This window comes from Nerophis lumbriciformis, linkage group LG14 (assembly GCF_033978685.3).
Source record: "Nerophis lumbriciformis linkage group LG14, RoL_Nlum_v2.1, whole genome shotgun sequence".
In the NCBI taxonomy this organism is placed as follows: Eukaryota; Metazoa; Chordata; class Actinopteri; order Syngnathiformes; family Syngnathidae; genus Nerophis; species Nerophis lumbriciformis.
This window is the reverse complement of record NC_084561.2, coordinates 7,138,824-7,157,514: the sequence shown is the minus strand read 5'-3', so window position 1 is coordinate 7,157,514 and position 18,691 is coordinate 7,138,824. Positions and strand designations below refer to the sequence as shown.

General features: G+C 35.4%; 1 protein-coding gene across 1 annotated transcript in view; it reads right to left on the bottom strand.

Annotated features, from left to right (window-relative positions):
• usp13 (ubiquitin specific peptidase 13) overlaps positions 1-18,691 on the bottom strand; it is an 85,809-nt gene that overhangs the window by 32,538 nt on the left and 34,580 nt on the right. The window contains exons 4-10 of the mRNA XM_072914603.1: positions 18,541-18,662; positions 16,926-17,068; positions 13,610-13,794; positions 8,974-9,071; positions 7,339-7,529; positions 6,560-6,631; positions 5,521-5,614 (exon numbers count right to left, since the gene is read on the bottom strand). Coding sequence (XP_072770704.1) covers positions 5,521-5,614; positions 6,560-6,631; positions 7,339-7,529; positions 8,974-9,071; positions 13,610-13,794; positions 16,926-17,068; positions 18,541-18,662 — 905 coding nt within the window. The remainder of the gene's footprint in view (positions 1-5,520; positions 5,615-6,559; positions 6,632-7,338; positions 7,530-8,973; positions 9,072-13,609; positions 13,795-16,925; positions 17,069-18,540; positions 18,663-18,691) is intronic.

Sequence of the window (18,691 nt, the reverse complement as noted above, 5' to 3'; positions counted from 1 at the left end):
TACATGTAAATTTAAAGTAGGTTTAACTTTGAAGTGTAGTATAACATTCTTAAATTAGATTATGGGAAGAATGTAAATTCAGAGTTTAAAAGTATAGATTAAGTAGCATATAGACAGTTAAGTGAGTTTAAAACATTACTTAAAAAATGCATAAAGTAATATGTATAACAAGCATTGTCCTGAGGTTCCATGCAGATCTAAACAAAGGCAAAATAATGCACCTTGGATGATAAACAGTTTGAAAAATGCATGTAAAAAGAAAAATAGACTTTGTAAGGCGTTTATCAAATCAAGAACAGAGAATGCTGAAAAACGCTGTAAGAACTACAAAAACAAGTTGACCAATATATTGAGACAAGCAATGAAAGGAATACAAAGAAATTATGAGGATGATGTTGAACAAAAAGGACATCTATGTATGTCCAGACAATAAACCAATCTTACAAAGAAAAATCGGTATAAGTGAGCAGCAATATTGAGCCAAGGTTGAACTCATGGCTCAACAGGAGGGATATGAATGCCCTTATACAGAAGTACTATACTTCCTATAGTTTAATTCTTATAAAAAAAAATTGTATAAAACATCTATGCAATTAACTAAATAAGAGTGAAGGAAAACATTATTGTCTGGTCATAGTAGATGCATTTTCAAAGTAGTTAGAAATATTTCCTAAAGGAAAAGCAGATGTGCTGACAGTAGCAAAAGCATTATGCAAATATTTAGTAAAAATGTACATTAACATTACAAGTACAACAGGACTAACACCGTTTGAAAGATAGTGGAAAGACCAACCTGGGTACACTTAGTACATTGTAAAAAGGTCATTTCTGTTGAATCATCCAATAAGGAAAGGGAAGCAAAGTCTGGTAATAGTGTGGACGCACACGATGACTAGAGTTGAGCCAAACCACTGACCTTGGTAGAGGAGTGAATCAGCAGAAATGACACCCCAATGGCTCAGACGGTCCATAAACATATGGGTTAACGATATTGGTACTGGTCGGCCCTGCCCCCCTAATATGGTTCACTTGGGAATCTGAGGAAAATGTAGAACTCAGGAAACAAAATGATACTGCACCCATAGTAAACCCAAACCACTGGCATAATCAAGAAGTAAAATACACTCACAGGGGAGGTCGTATTAGAAGACGGGCAATGGGAGGATTCGGAGTAACCCCATTAGTGAAAAAAAAATGCCAGAAAACCCATGCCAGAAAAACAGTAATGGGAAAAAGTATTTGGGATTGTATTTAAAAAGGTCATATAATGGAAAAAAAAGTATTTGGAATTGTATTTGTGTTATCAAAGGGACATGTTAACTAGCACACTACAAATTCCACTGTGACAAAGTTGTAAGCATACCATTTGATGGTGTGTCAAAGTTTGATAATAATTGGTTCCTGTTTTGGTAATTAATTTGTTCCTTATGGCGGAGCAAGTGGGAAAGGCTACAAAAACTGATTGTGTTGTATGTATAAGCCCAGACAATTACTCAAGATGAGTCAAAAAAAAAGTTGAATTGAAGTAATGAGCAAAACAAAATTGACCCTGTAGCTAAAGAGACAAAACAGAAACCAATATTTGATAAATATGTGAAAAAAGCTAATTATACCTGCATTAACATGCAAGGCTCTGTACAACAGTTAGGAAATGTATCATCAGATAACTGCATACACATAGTTAAAGTATCAATATTTGTACAAGAATTGTTAACACGCCTGAACAGTTTGATATCTGAACATTGGAAAATAATTAGACATGATGTAAACTGGCAAAGTGTTGTAGATCCAACTTATATTGATGGGTGTCCAAGAGGTGTATCTGACGACTATAAATTGGTAAATCAAGTTGCAGCTGAATTTGAATCATCCGTCTACTGGTGGTGTACGATTAACAAGAATGTTGACAGAATAAACTATGTCCACTACAACGTACAGAGATTGGGAAATTGGACACAGGCCGGACTTGAAGCAGTCGCTGATCAACTCGCCGCCACCTCCCTTATGGCCTTTCAAAACCGTATGGCGCTGGACATGTTAGCGGAAAGAGGGGGTGTGTGCGCAATATTTGGTGAACAGTGTTGCACGTTCATACCAAACAACACCGATGCAGAAGGTAGCCTGACCAAAGCACTGGAAGGCCTTCGCACCCTCAACGGTAAAATGAAAGAGCACTCAGGCATAGATACATCTATGTGGGATGGGTGGATGGACGGTTTCGGCAAATACAAGTCTTTGGTATCATCAATTCTAGTATTATGGCCGTGTTTGTAGCAATACTGACGTTGTGTGGATGTTGTTGTATTCCCTGTCTGCGTTCTCTGTTTAACCGTCTGATTACCACAGCGATTAGCCCAGCAGATGATAAAGCTGTTCAGATGCACTTCCTGGCGGACGATAAGGAAGATGAATCTGATGATGGGGATACCTACCTGGATGGTGTTCCTGATCTGTTTCCAGACCCGAGTAGCAATGAGAAAAATTGATGTTGAACTCTGAGTGTAAACATAACTTTGTCGTAAGGAAATTAACCATTAACTGAAAATTGCAAGACGAAGTTATTGGGGATGAAGAGAATCTGGGGAGGTTTTTGTGATAAACAGGGGGGAAATGTTGGAATAATTGTTTGTAAGTTATCACAAAAGAAATGTTGTATTATGAATGCTGTATTTCAAATGTTGTATTATGAATGCTGTATTTCGAGGCCTAACAAAAGGATGAAGTCTCGGGAAACGCCACTGTGAGCTCAGCACGGACAGATGGCAGGATGTGCTCAACTCCTGGGGGAACTCTCTTTGAAGTGTTAAACGAACTCTCTTTGAAGTAATTCACAACTCTCTTCCAACTATTTGGTCAACGCTATTTACGAGACGCTGCCCTCTTGAAGTCACTGTGGACAGGAGACGGGAGGGGTTGTCCATTGTCCTCCAACACCTGTCCCAGCTGGATCCAGGAAGAGCCAAGCCCGAGAAGTCCTCTTCTTGGACTTCAAAGCGACCAAAAACAATGACTGTTTTACATACCTCCCCATTCCTATTGTGACATATGTTGGTGCGTGAACATGGAAGATCTGAATTAAAAGAGGAGACGAGAACCTTCTTGGTCAGAGCGTGGTGCAGGACTGTGCAGAGAGTACAGTGACCATGTCTTTCCTCAATTGAGTCCAAATTGAATTCTGTCTCTGTTTGATTCCTTGCCTTTTGTCTTGTGTAACAGATGTCCTGTATTTGAACCTGACAATATCTAAGGTTCATCTACAGATTTAACTGTTTAAAGTAAAAAAACATTTTTTTAAATAATGTATGACTTATTTTTATGAGTAGGGTCCTTTTGGATCCCTGAGACTTTTAGTGGGATTTTTTGAAAACTGTCATTGCTTAAAAAATAATAATGAATCTAAATCAATGTTGTTATGAATTATTGACATAATTAAGGCACCATTTATTTCACATAAAATGTTACACTTTGAAATTTTTGGCGGTGAAATATTGTATTTTTGTGTGTTTGCCATATAAAAACATTTGCTTTGAGTAAAATGGCATTAAACAAACAAACATAAACACCATAAAAATATATTTTTAAAAATTATAACTGATAGATAAATCTGAAGTTGACTGAGAGATTTAGGTGTTGAAATTAAAAAACAAAACATTTACATGATTTATTTTAAACACTTTTATAAGTTGAATCCCTGAACATTTTTGTGGGATATTTGTTTACTGCCTTTGCTTAAAAATAATAATGAACCAAAATCCTTGTTATGAATTATTGACCTAATTAGGCTCCAAATACTTCATATCAAAGTTTACATTTTGAAATATTTTGGGGGAAAATATTGCATATTTTTGTGTGTTTGCTATAAAAAAAAAATGTTTTGCTTTAACATTCAAAAAGGGAATAAAACATTTTTTTTTTTAAATGTTAACTTTATATGGACAGATAGATCTGAAGTTGATTAAGAGAATTAAGCATTCAAAAAAATAATAATATATACTTAGTGCACTTTGAACGTGTTTATGACTGAGACCATTTAGGGTCCCCGAGACCAAACTTGAGCAAAACTCTAAGAGTTAAAAAAGTAAAAAGAAAAATTTGTTGATTTTAAAAATGAAGAATCTCAAAATGCTTTAATGAATGTTGAGTCTGGGGTCCTCAGTGGAAACAGTTTGGACACCCCTGCCTGAATGAAAAACATTACCAAGTAAGACATAAACACCGAAATGTTGAAGGATTTCTGATCACGGTGTTATGTTTAGGGCGGGGCCCTTCAGGAGCCTGGTAATAACAATGAAACAATATTAAAAAGGGAAATGGGGCCACAAAGGCCTGATTGGAGACCTGCAATGTAGACCACCAAGTCTCAACTGGAGGAACTAGAAGAGCTAGGAACTAAGTGTTGGAGGAGAAATCGAGGAGGGCTGGCTAGAAAGGGACACAGGAGTAAAAAGAGGACTTGGCAGAGAGGACACGTAGGACATGGAAGCAAGGACGTGGACGTGAGACAGCTATTTTCACAGCATGAGCAGGGAGGTGCCAGAACATTCTAAAACCAAACTTTACAAAAGTTGTGTTCCCAAAACGTGACTTAAGACGTGTCGCTTTAAAAACATCCATGCAAATGTTTAGTCTATAGTCTGCAGTCTGCGGTGTTTAGTCTGTAGTGATTAGTCTGAAGTCTGTAGTCTGTAGTGACTAGTCTTTAGTGTATAGTCTTAAAACTTAAGTCTTTTAGTCCTTTAGTCTGTAGTCTGCAGTCTGTAGTATTCAGTGTTTAGTCTTAAAACTTAAGTATTTAGTCTTGTATTTTAGTCATTAAGTATTTTAGTTTTTAGTCAGTAGTCTGTAGTCTGTAGTCTGTAGTCTGTAGTCAGTAGTCAGTAGTCAGTAGTCAGTAGTCTGTAGTCAGTAGTATTAGTCTGTAGAATTCAGTGTTTAGTCTTAAAATTTAAGTATTTAGTATTGTATTTTAGTCATTAAGTCTTTTAGTTTTTAGTCTGTAGTATTTAGTCTTCAGTATGTAGTCTGTAGTGTTTCGTCTTTAGTCATTAGTCTTTATTATTTAGTATTTAGTGATTAGTATTTAGTATTCATTGTTTAGTGTTTAGTCTTAAAACTTAGGTCTGTAGTCAGTAGTCTTGAGTCAGACTTTAGTCTTAATTCTTAAGTCAGACTTAAGTCTTAGGTCTTTGGTCTTAGGTCTTAAGACTTAAGACTAAACACTAAAGGCTAAACACTAAAGTAGTCTTTAGTGTTTAGTCTACCATGAATTGATTAACGTGGCCCCGATTAAACAAGTTGAAAAACTTATTCGGGTGTTACCATTTAGTGGTCAATTGTACGGAATATGTACTGTACTGTGCAATCTACTAATAAAAGTTTCAATCAATCAATCAAAAGTCTTACGTATTTTAGTCTGTAGTCTTAAGTCTTTGGTCTTTAGTATTTAGTGTTTGGTATTTAGTGTTGAGTTTAGTGTTGAGTTTAGTGACATGCTGCTGAGGTTTGGGCGCAGTTTGATACCTTGTATTCTTCTTTCATCACCTGTTCAATCAGCTCACATTTCACGGGCGGCTTGGAGTACTGGCCTGAGAGGAGCCCGTGACCCAGTTTGGCCCTGTTTAACCAAGCAAAGATGAAAATAGGGCGTTAACTAAGTTTAGTTCTGTTCAACCACGCAAAGATGAAAAAAAGACGTTAACTAAGTTTGGCCCTGTGAAACCAAGCAAAGATGAAAATTGGAAGTTAACTAAGTTTAGCCCTGTTCCACTAAGCAAAAATGGAAATAGGACGTTAACTAAGTTTAGCTCTGTTCAACTAAGCAAAGATGAAAATAGGACGTTAACTAAGTTTAGCCCTGTTCAACTAAGCAAAGATGAAAATAGGACGTTTACCAAGTTTAGCCCTGTTCAACTAAGCAAAGATGAAAATAGGACGTTAACTAAGTTTAGCCCTGTTCAACTAAGCAAAGATGAACATAGAACGTTAACCAAGTTTAGCTCTGCTCAACTAAGCAAAGATGACAATAGGACGTTAACTAACTATCTATAACATTTACATTCATAAACATGCAAGTTATATAACATTTACATATATAAACATGTATGTTATAGAACATTTACATTTATAAACATGTATGTTATATAACATTTACATTTATAAACATGTATGTTTTATAACATTTATAAACATGTATGTTATATAACATTTACATTTATAAACATGTTTTAAGACCCTTCTTAAAACCCATTTTTATTCACTGGCTTTTAACCCAGCATGAGACTTTGAACTGTTTTTAGCTTTTAACTGTTTGAACTGTTTTTAACTTTTAAACTGTTTTTATCTAACAAACTGTTCTTAGGGTATATTTATATTTGCTTTTTAAATGTGTATTTTTATTTCTGTTTTAAATGTTATTTTTTAGTCTGTCCTTTGCCTCCATTTCTTTGTGGTGTACAGCCCTTTGTTTTTCAACTGTGCTTGTCTTTAAAGGGCTTTATAAATAAAGTTGGTATGGTATGGTATGGTATGGTATGGTATAAACATGTTGTATAAGACTTACATTTGAGTGGCAAAGTCCTGCGTGGGGTCAAGGGGTGAATAGTCAAAAATCCTCTGAAGGTTCCCGACATACCTAAAGATGAAAATACACGTTACACACGCTGACATAAAGATACAAATTTTGACTTTTTAATGCTGAAAAAAGGCAAATGTTTTTCATCTAAAAAATGTAAACCTTTTCTTTTTAAATATTTTTTCCTAAAATATTTCTACACAATTTTTTGTCAAATAAATTTTTCCTCACAATGTTGCGTTTTTCTAAATAAAATGAAAAAAATTCACAATACACTTGACTTTAATCCTGTCAAATGGCCTATTTTTTTCTTTAAAAAATTAAAACCTTTCTTTTAAAATATTTTTCTTTAAATTTTTCTACACAATTTTTGAAAAATAACTTTTTTCTCAGAAGATTGTATTTTTCTAAAAAATAATTTAGAAAAATTTCACAATACTTTTGACTTTAATCCTATAAAATGGCATTTTTTTCTGAGAAAAAAAAAAGACTTTCACAAACCATTTCACTTGAATCTTGTCAAATTACATAATTTTGTCTTGTAAATTAAATTAAAAAAATCTCAGAATATTTGTAAAAATTCTTATAGGGCAACTTTTGCCCACAATATATTTTGCTAAAAAAGTGACTTCCGTAGAGACAAAGTGTGCTAAGGTGACACGTTCAATGCTAATAAAACTGAAAGGTTTGAGGTAAAAAGCATGTTATTACATGAAAGAGGTGGTGGGCAGGACCAGTGCTGTGATTGGCGGAGGCACAATACTCACGTCCTCTGGAAGTGGGGGATGCTGAAGAGGACCTGCATGACGGTGCTGAGGTAGCAGCTGTTACCCAGGTTCTTCATGCCCGTGTAACCTGACCCGTACACCACCTTCAGTTTCATGCCCGACTCCTGGATCACCTCCCACTCGCTGACCCTCGGCCGGGTGTTGTTGTCTGTGTGCTGGCCGTTCTCTGTCTTGTGGACACACGGGGACACACACACACACACACTTAAGTACCACTAAAACATTCCCCAAACAGTTCATAGATGTCTCTAGTTTTGAGCGGGGAGAGCAAAACCTGCAAAATTCTAAATCAATTCATAATTTCCAAATATTGATTTCTTAGAAAATGTTAAACATTTGTAAATATATATATATATATATATAGTTATTTTACAAAAATTGTGTCGAAAAATTTTTGGAAAAATATTTTTAAAAAAGGATAAAAAAATTTCAAGAAAAAAATAGGCCATTCTACAGGATTAAAGTCAATTGTATTGTGAATTTTTTTAAATTGTATTTAGAAAAACACAATATTGTGAGGAAAAAGTTATTTGACAAAAATTGTGTAGAAATATTTTAGGAAAACATTTAAAAAGAAAAGGTTTACATTTTTTAGATTAAAAACATTTGCCCTTTTACAGCATTAAAGTCAAAAGTATTGTGAATTTTTTTTAAATTATTTTTAGAAAAACACAATCTTGTGAGAAAAAAGTTATTTTACAAAAGTTGTTTAGAAAAATTATAGGAAAAATGTTTTTTAAAAGAAAGATTTTCTTTTTTTGAAGTACAAAATATACCATTTTACGTGATTAATATATATTTATATATATACATATTTACACACATACATACAAACATATATATGCACACACACACAATTCTAACTGTTAGCATGTGTAAAATACCAAAATATTTGACTCTGAGGTGTATTCCTGCCAAATTAGCAAAAAAGCTAACATGCTGATATTAGCATGCTAACAGTCAGCATGCGTGAAATAACAAAACATTTTACTCTCAGGTGTATACCTGCAAAATTTGCTGAAAATCTAACATGCTAACTGTTAACATGTGTTAAGAAAATATTCATAAAAAAACTAACATGCCTAACATTAGCATGCTAACAGTTAGGTGCAACATTTGCTAAAAAACTAATAAGGTCACAGTTAGCATGTGTGAAATACCGAAATAATGGACCTGCAAAATTAGCTAAAAAAAACAACCTATTATGCTAACTGTCAGCATGCGTAAAGTAACAAAACATTTCACTCTGAGGTGTATACCTGCAAAATATGCTAAAAAGCTAACAGTTAACATGTGTTAAAAAAATATTCACAAAAAACTAACATGCCTAACATTAGCATGCTAACAGTTAGCATTTGTGAAATAACAAAATATTTGATTCTGAAGTTCATACGTGCAAAATTTGCACACAAAAAAAGCTAACATGCTAACATTAGCATGCTAATAGTCAGCATGCGTGAAGTAACAAAATATAGACTGCAAGGTGTATACCTACTAAATTAACAACAAAAACCTAACAGCACAAAGGTGTGGCAGTTTAATATTCCCGCTGACAGTCTGCTACGAATGCGCCTGTTTGCCCGCCAAGTGTTTGAGCCGGGAAAAGCCACTCACTCTCTTCTGCATGTGGAGCATGTCTATTCCAAAGTGGGACAAGTGCTGCGACATGTGCGGGTCCAACACCGCCTCCTCCTCCTCGAAGGAATAAACATCTGAAAACACAGAAAAACTGAAAAATTATCCAAAACTGAAGCTTCAAAAAACACCAACAAAGAGTAAAATTGAATTTCCTGTCCATGCCAACCAAAAGTCCTTTGGCCGTATAAACTGCCTAGGCTGAACTGAAATGCTAACAGTTAGCATGCTAGCCAGATAATGTCAAGAAAATACACAAATCTTTGACGTATACCTGGAAAATAAGCTAAAAAACAAACATGCTAAAATTAGAATGCTAACAGTTGACATGCGTGACAAAAAATATTAGACTGATGTGTATACCTGGAAAATTTGCTAAAAAGCTAGCACACGTAAAATAAAATAGACTCTGAGGTGTACATTTGCAAAATTAGCTGCATACTAATATTGGCATGCTAACAGTTAGCATCGTGGAATAACAAAATATTAGACTTTGAGGTTTATACCTGCAAAATGGGCCAAAAAATAAAATGCTAACATTAGCATGTTAACAGTCATCATGCGTGAAATAATAAAAAAAATAGACTCTGAGCTGTATACCTGCAAAATTAGCTAAAAACAAAATGCACATTCAAAAGGTTAGCATGCGTAAAATAAAATATTAGACTCTGCAAAATTAGCTAAAAAAATGTACATACTAATATTAGCATGCTTACAGTTAGCATGCGTGAAATACAATATTAGACTTTGAGGTGTATACCCGCAAAATTAGCTAAAACCTAACATGCTAAAATTAGAATACTAAGTTAGCATAAATGACAAAAAATATTAGACTCCGAGGTGTAAATCTGCGAAGTTAGCTAAAAGTATATCATGCTGACATTAGCATGCTAACACTCAGCTTGCGTGAAATAACAAAATATTAGACTCTGAGGTGTATACCCGCAAAATGAGCTAAAAACCCAACATGCTAAAATTAGAATAGTAACAGTTATCATGCGTAACAAAAATGTTTAGACTCTGAGCTGTAAACCTGCGAAATTAGCTAAAAATATAACATGCTGACATTAGCATGCTAACAATCAGCTTGCATGTATAACAACATTTTAGAATTTAGAAAATATTATATTAGACTCTGAGGTGTATATTTGCAAAATTAGCTAAAAAAAAAAAAAGAACTTACTAATATTAGCATGCTATCAGGTAGCATGCGTAATATAAAATATTAGACTCTGAGGTGTATATCTGCAAAATTTGCTAAAAAAAGAAACATACTAATATTAGCAAAATGAGCCAAAAAATTAACATACTAATATTAGCATGCTAACAGTTAGCATGCGTACTATAAAATATTAGACTCTGAGGTGTATACTGTATTTGCAAAATTAGCTAAACAAAATAAAAATACTAATATTAGCATGCTATCAGGTAGCATGCGTAATATAAAATATTAGACTCTGAGGTGTATATCTGCAAAATTTGCTAAAAAAAATAAACATACCAATATTAGCAAAATTTGCTAAAAAATTAACATACTAATATTAGCATGCTAACAGTTAGCATGCGTAATATAAAATATTAGCCTCTGAGGTAGGGATGATGTTTGAAACCGGTTCTCCCGGTTGTTCGATAAGAAAAAAAACGATTCCAAGGCCTCGAATCCCTTTTTGAGAACCGGTACCCATTATCGAGACCACTATAGTAAAGAAAAAGAGTTGGTTCTTTATTCGAATCCCTGGGAACGAATCCCGTCCCACAAGAAATGCTCCCTGAGACATCACAAGAAATGACGTCACGTAGCTCAGTCATTTGGCGCAGATAGGGAAAACAGGAAAAACAATGGACCGGAAAAAGTGCTCCAAGGTGTAATAAAGTTCAAAACAAAAGGTATAATCTAATGAATAACTTTACTGAGAGATTTGAGCAGGGTACAAATACATGACAAACACTTTTACAACCAACCAGAAACATAGCAACAAGGCTCGCAACGCACCTCCTTTACGGCAGCTGTCGCAACATTCTTAAAGCAAACGCAGTACATACATATATATACACAACATATATGACATCTCCCTTTTTTAACTTTTCTTTTTCTTTCCTTGTAAAAAAAGAAAAAAAACTTTTATTTTGAACTTTATTACATGGTGTCATAAGTGACGGAAAGTCACGTCGCGGCAAGAAAATGGCCAAGTTTAATCCTCCGGATAATTTTGCGTTCGACCGACCAAATGAATGGGGAGATTGGAAACAACGTTTCCAACGGTAGCGCATAGCAACAAAACTAGCAAAGGAGGACGGCGAAGTACAGGTCAGTTGCCTGATATATGCTATGGGTCCAGAGGCTGAAAACATTTTCAAGTCGTTCACGTTGTCAGAGGATGATCAGAAAAAGTTTGACGTTGTGTTAGGAAAATACGACGAGTACTTTTATCCCAAACGGAACGTGATCCACTAGCGCGCATGTTTCTACCAGAGAGGACAGCGGCCCGGTGAGAAAGTTGAAATGTTTATCAGAGCTCTATATGATTTATCCGAACACTGTGACTTTAGAGCAGCGAGGGACGACCACATTCGTGACCGCATAGTTGTGGGTACCGTGGACGAAGACCTGTCGCGCACACTGCAGCTGGAGGCTGGTTTGACGCTAACCCAAACCATACAGACTGTTCGCCAGTCCGAAGAGGTGAATGCACAAGTGCACCAGCAACAAGGAGAGGCGTGCACGGCGGTGCAGGAGATCGCCCGCGGACGTGGGAAATTTGCATACAGAGGAAAACAACAGTAATAAAAGTGAGCTTTTGTTAAACCCAATATTGTGTGTTTTTTTCCATATACAACAACCTATCTGGATTCGATAAGAGAATCGATAAGGAATCGGTTTGATAAGAGGATTCGATAATGGGCTCGAACGCGATAATTTCTTATCAAACATCGTCCCTACTCTGAGGTGTATATTTGCAAAATTAACTAAAAAAATAAACATACTAATATTAGCAACATTTGCTAAAAAATTAACATGTTAATATTAGCATGCTAACAGTTAGTATGCGTAATATAAAATATTAGACTCTGAGGTGTATATCTGCAAAATTTGCTAAAAAAAATAAACATATTAATATTAGCAAAATTTGCTAAAAAATGTACATACTAATTTTAGCATGCTAACAGTTAGCATGTGTAATATAAAATATTAGACTCAGATGTATATTTGCAAAAGTAGCTAAAAGAATGAACATACTAGTATTAGCATGCTAACAGTTAGCATGCATAATATAAAATATTAGACTCTGAGGTGTATATCTGCTAAATTTTCTAAAAAAAAATTAACATACTGATATTAGCATGCTAACAGTTAGCATGCGTAATATAAAATATTAGACTCTGAGGTGTATATCTGCAAAATTAGCCAAAAAAATGAACATACTAATATTAGCAAAATGAGCTAAAAAATGAACATACTAATATTAGCATGCTAACAGTTAGCATGCGTAATATAAAATATTAGACTCTGAGGTGTATATCTGCAAAATTTGCTAGAAAATAATTAACATACTAATATTAGCATGCTAATAGTTAGCATGTGTAATATCAAATATTAGACTCTGAGATGTATATTTGCAAAAGAAGCTAAAAAAAAATGAACATACTAATATTAGCATGCTAACAGTTAGCATGCGTAATATAAAATATTAGACTGAGGTGTATATCTGCAAAATTTGCTAAAAGAATTTACATACTAATAATAGCATGCTAACAGTTAGCATGCGTAATATAAAATATAAGACTGAGATGTATATTTGCAAAATTAGATAAAAAAATGAACATACTAATATTAGCATGCTAACAGTTAGCATGCGTAATATAAAATATTAGACTCTGAGGTGTATATCTGCAAAATTTGCTACAAAAATAAACATACTAATATTAGCAAAATTAGCTAAAAAATGAACATACTAATAATAGCATGCTAACAGTTAGCATGCGTAATGTAAAATATTAGACTCTGAGGTGTAAATTTTCAAAATTTGCTAAGAAAAAAATGAAAACAATATTAGCATGCTAACAGTTAGCATGCGTAATATAAAATATTAGACTCTGAGGTGTATATCTGCAAACGTTGCTAAAAAAAAGCTAACATTCTAACACTTAGCATGCATTAAATAGCATATTAGAATATGTCAAATTAGCTAAATAAGTAACATGCTAACATTCGCATGCCAACAGTTAGCATATGTGAAATAATATATTACACATGAATGTGTACACCTGCAAAATGTGCGAAAAAGCTAACAAGCTAACATTAGCATGCTAATAGTAAGAATGCGTAAAAAAACTAAATATTAGACTTTGAGGTGTACAGTATATCTGCAAAAATTAGCTAAAATTCTAACTGTTAGCATCTTGGTTCGCTACCGCTATCAGGTTATGGCATTATTTTGACTTTAGAAGAGTTTGAAACGGCGCAGATGTGAAGATTGTAGCACTTTTGAACAGAAAATGAGCGTTACAAAGTAATGTGTTTCGCCATATTTCACAACAATGTCCATAACCGTAGAAATCAGTTGTAGCTGCACAAGAGCAGACGCTGGGAAAGGAGGGAGGGACGACACCAGACCTGCTCCATCCGGGGTGATGGTGTCCAGTTTCACGGCCAGCGGGTACTTGGTCTCCTTGTAGTGGTCCAGAGCGTGGCCGTTCCCGCCGCTGCCGTCAAAGAACCACTTGCCGCACAGCACGGCGCCGTCCGTCAGGTTGAGCCACAGATTGTCTCTCATCTCACACTTGTCACACTTCCAGCCGCTGTCACACACAGTTATGAACTTATGATTAATATCAGTCTTTACATTATTCATGCGCTTTGATTTGGTCTGCAATTTCAAAAAACTGGTCATGCTTTGGCGCCCCCTACTAGGCTGCCGAGCGCATTGCAAGTGAGGCTGCAGCTATCAATTATTGCAGTAATCGATTAGTTTGTTCGAGTAATCGACTAAAACACACTTTATAGCAGTTAGAGCGCGTACGCATGTAAAATTAGCTAAAAAAGTTAGCATGTATCAAGGACCAAGTTATATTACTCTGAGATGTGCAGTTGCAAAATTGGCAAAAAAAATAAAATAAAAAAGTTAGCATGTTTAAGTTAGCACACTAGAATGTCAATATTAGCATGCTATCAGTTAGCATGTTCCAAGTACCAAGTCATATGACTGAGGTGTTTGGCTGCGAAATTGGCTAAAAAAGTTAGCATGCTAACAGACTGCGTCAAGTACCAAGTCATATGTCTATGAAGCATGTAAAATTAGCTAAAAAAAGTTAGCATACTAATGTTAAGTTATGTTAGTAAAGTCATGTTAGTAAACTAAAATGCTACCGTTAGCATAATAACAGTTAGCATGGGTCATGTACCAAGTCATATGAATGAGGTGTTTGGCTGCGAAATTGGCTAAAAAACTTAGCATGCTAACAGACTGCGTCAAGTGCCAAGTCATATCGTTAGCAGGCTAACAGTTAGCACGATATTGTTAGCAGGCTAACAGTTAGCCTGCTATCGTTAGCTAACAGTAAGCATGTGTTTCAGGTACCAAGTTATATGACCCTGAGGTGGACGGCTATATAATTGGCTAAAACAGTTAGCACGCTATCGTTAACAGGCTAACAGTTAGCACACTATCATTAGCAGGCTAACAGTTAGCATGCTATTGTTAGCAGGTTAACAGTAAGCATGTGTTTCAGGTAACAAGTTATATGACCCTGAGGTGGACAGCTATATAATTGGCTAAAACAGTTAGTACGCTATCATTAGCAAGCTAACAGTTAGCACACTATTGTTGGCAGGCTAACAGTTAGCATGCTATTGTTAGCAGGCTAACAGTAAGCATGTGTTTCAGGTACCAAGTTATATGACCCTGAGGTGGACGGCTATATAATTGGCTAAAACAGTTAGAACGCTATCGTTAGCAGGCTAACAGTTAGCGCGCTATCGTTGGCAGGCTAACAGTTAGCACGCTATCGTTAGCAGGCTAACAATAAGCATGTGTTTCAGGTACCAATTTATATGACCCTGAGGTGGACGGCTATATAATTGGCTAAAACAGTTAGCACGCTATCGTTAGCAGGCAAACAGTTAGCACGTTATCGTTGGCAGGCTAACAGTTAGCACACTATCGTTAGCAGGCTAACAGTAAGCATGTGTTTCAGGTACCAATTTATATGACCCTGAGGTGGACGGCTATATAATTGGCTAAAACAGTTAGCACGCTATCGTTAGCAGGCTAACAGTTAGCACGCTATCGTTGGCAGGCTAACAGTGAGCACGCTATCGTTAGCAGGCTAACAGTTAGCATGTTAACAGTAAGCATGTAAATGGTAAATGGGTTGTACTTGTATAGCGCTTTTCTACCTTTTTTAAGGAACTCAAAGCGCTTTGACACATATTTCCACATTCACCCATTCACACTCACAAATTCACACACTGATGTGTTTCAGGTACCAAGTTATATGACCCTGATGTGGACGGCTTTATAATTGGCTAAAACGGTTAGCACGCTATCGTTAGCAGGCTAACAGTTAGCACGCTATCATTAGCAGGCTAACAGTTAGCATGCTATTGTTAGCAGGTTAACAGTAAGCATGTGTTTCAGGTACCAAGTTATATAACCCTGAGGTGGACGGCTATATAATAGGCTAAAACAGTTAGCACGCTATCGTTAGCAGGCTAACAGTTAGCATGTTATTGTTAGCAGGCTAACAGTAAGCATGTGTTTCAGGTACCAAGTTATATGACCCTGAGGAGGACGGCTATATAATTGGCTAAAACAATTAGCACGCTATCGTTAGCAGGCTAACAGTTAGCACGCTATCGTTGACAGGCTAACAGTTAGCATGTTATTGTTAGCAGGCTAACAGTAAGCATGTGTTTCAGGTACCAAGTTATATGACCCTGAGGTGGACGGCTATATAATTGGCTAATACGGTTAGCACGCTATCGTTAGCAGGCTAACAGTTAGCACGCTATCGTTGGCAGGCTAACAGTTAGCACGCTATCGTTAGCAGGCTGACAGTAAGCATGTGGTTCAGGTACCAATTTATATGACCCTGAGGTGGACGGCTATATAATTGGCTAATACGGTTAGCACTCTATCGTTAGCAGGCTAACAGTTAGCACACTAACAGTTAGCACGCTATCATTAGCAGGCTAACAGTTAGCATGCTATTGTTAGCAGGTTAACAGTAAGCATGTGTTTCAGGTAACAAGTTATATGACCCTGAGATGGACGGCTATATAATTGGCTAAAACAGTTAGCACGCTATTGTTAGCAGGCTAACAGTTAGCACACTATCGTTGGCAGGCTAACAGTTAGCATGCTATTGTTAGCAGGTTAACAGTAAGCATGTGTTTCAGGTACCAAGTTATATGACCCTGAGGTGGACAGCTATATAATTGGCTAAAACAGTTAGCACGCTATCGTTAGCAGGCTAACAGTTAGCACGCTATCATTAGCAGGCTAACAGTAAGCATGTGTTTCAGGTACCAATTTATATGACCCTGAGGTGGACGGCTATATAATTGGCTAATACGGTTAGCACGCTATCGTTAGCAGGCTAACAGTTAGCATGCTATCGTTGGCAGGCTAACAGTTAGCACGCTATCGTTAGCAGGCTAACAGCTAGCACGCTATCGTTAGCAGGCTAACAGTTAGCATGTGTCAAATATTGAGGTGTCGGGCAGTAAAATGGTGTATAAAAGTTAGAGTTGTGGCTGGGCCATCAAACAATATCAATAAAATGGTGTATAAAAGTTAGAGTTGTGGCTGAGCTATCAAACAATTTCAATAAAATTGTGTATAAAAGTTAGAGTTGTGGCTGAGCCATCAAACAATATCAATAAAAATGGAATGGACTAAGAAGACAATAGGCCGTGTGCCTGGGTCTACCTGGGCGGGATGCGGACTCCATTGTCCAGCTGTGTGAGGGTCCTGGCATGCCTGGACACCTGCAGGTCTTCCTCCCAGGACTCAGGCTCCTGCTTCTTGTAGGCGGAGGCTGCATTCAGCACCGCATCACAGGCGATGGTCACCTGCAGGACAGGCAGCCATCTTGTTAGCATCTTCCACAACAATGTGTTTGTTTTCCTCCTCCTCCTCCATGTAGTAAAGGATTGTCCATCTTGTAGTCGTAAATAATAGCTTGTTGCTAAGCAACCTTCATTCTCATAATAATTAGAAGGATCAATTTTACTCAGATTCCTCTACAACTTTCTCCACTTAGGGAAGCACAACAAATACAGCCAAACATGCGGCGGCCATTTTGATATTTGTCATTTTCAAAACCAATACATTATATATATTTTATTTTTATTTTTATTTTTTAAACCTTTAGGGCTCCCCTCAAGTTTGGTCCTATCTCAGTCACAAAAAAATAATTGTGTATATATATATATATATATATATATATATGTATGTGTGGGGAAAAAAATCACAAGACTATTTCATCTCTACAGGCCTGTTTCATGAGGGGGGGTTCCCTCAATCATCAGGAGATTTATATATATATATATATATATATATATATATATATATATATATATATATATATATATATAATTTTTTGGACAATGACAGTTTTAAAGAAAAAAAAACAGCCTGCATGGCCTATAGTGTTATTAGAGTCAATATTGAAACATTGCAATGTTTTTTGTAATAGTACACACATTTTTATTTATATATATATATATATATATATATATATATATATATATATATATATATATATATATATATATATATATGTATATATATATTTTTTTTTTCCAATACTTTATTTTTTAGATCATCTTCAAATCCATCCGTCGATTAGAAGTTTTTATTAATTAAATTTTTTTTGTTTGTTTGTTTCATGCCCTTTTTCTAGAAGAAAACTTTTTTTTTTATATACACACAATTTTTTTATACTGATTTTTTCAACACTGAATTTTTCAACACATGTTTTAAACTGATTTTTTTATACAATTAGTTTTAAAACAGAATTTTTCAACATAATTTTTTCAAACTGAATTTTTATACAATTAATTTTAAAGCACTACATTTTTCAACACAGCATTTTTTAACACAGAATTATTCAACATTTAATTTTTAAACTCTGAATTTTTTAACATGGAATTTTTAGACAATTTTTCACAACAGAATTTTTAAACACTGATTTTTTATAAACTCAATATTTTACAGTGAATTTTTCAACACAGAATTTTCATACACTGAATTATAAAACATTACATTTTTAAAACACGCATTTTGCCAACAAATTTATTTTAAATAAAATTGTCAGCATAATTTGATGTAAAAAATGTGGTTCACAAAATTCAAAGGCAAACAATTCAGTTCCATAAATTCAGCATGAAAAAAGTGAACCTTTATAGTGCGCACACTCAATGTTGTGTTCAAGTGACAGCCAGGAATATTAATTGCATGTAATTCCAAATGTATTAATTTTAGCAGCAAACCCCTTTTAAGTCTAAAAAAAAGTTGCAGGAAAGAGAACTAAGTCACTAACCAGAGCAGGTAACTCCTCAATATTGGGCAAAGGGATCTCAAAGTGGTCTGGGAAAATAACCAGCTTGGCCTCGTCCTCGCACTCGTACTCCTCGCCGTTAAAATCCCGGTTGAGCTCCAACTCTTCAAAAAAGAGGAAGCAGAATTCTCAG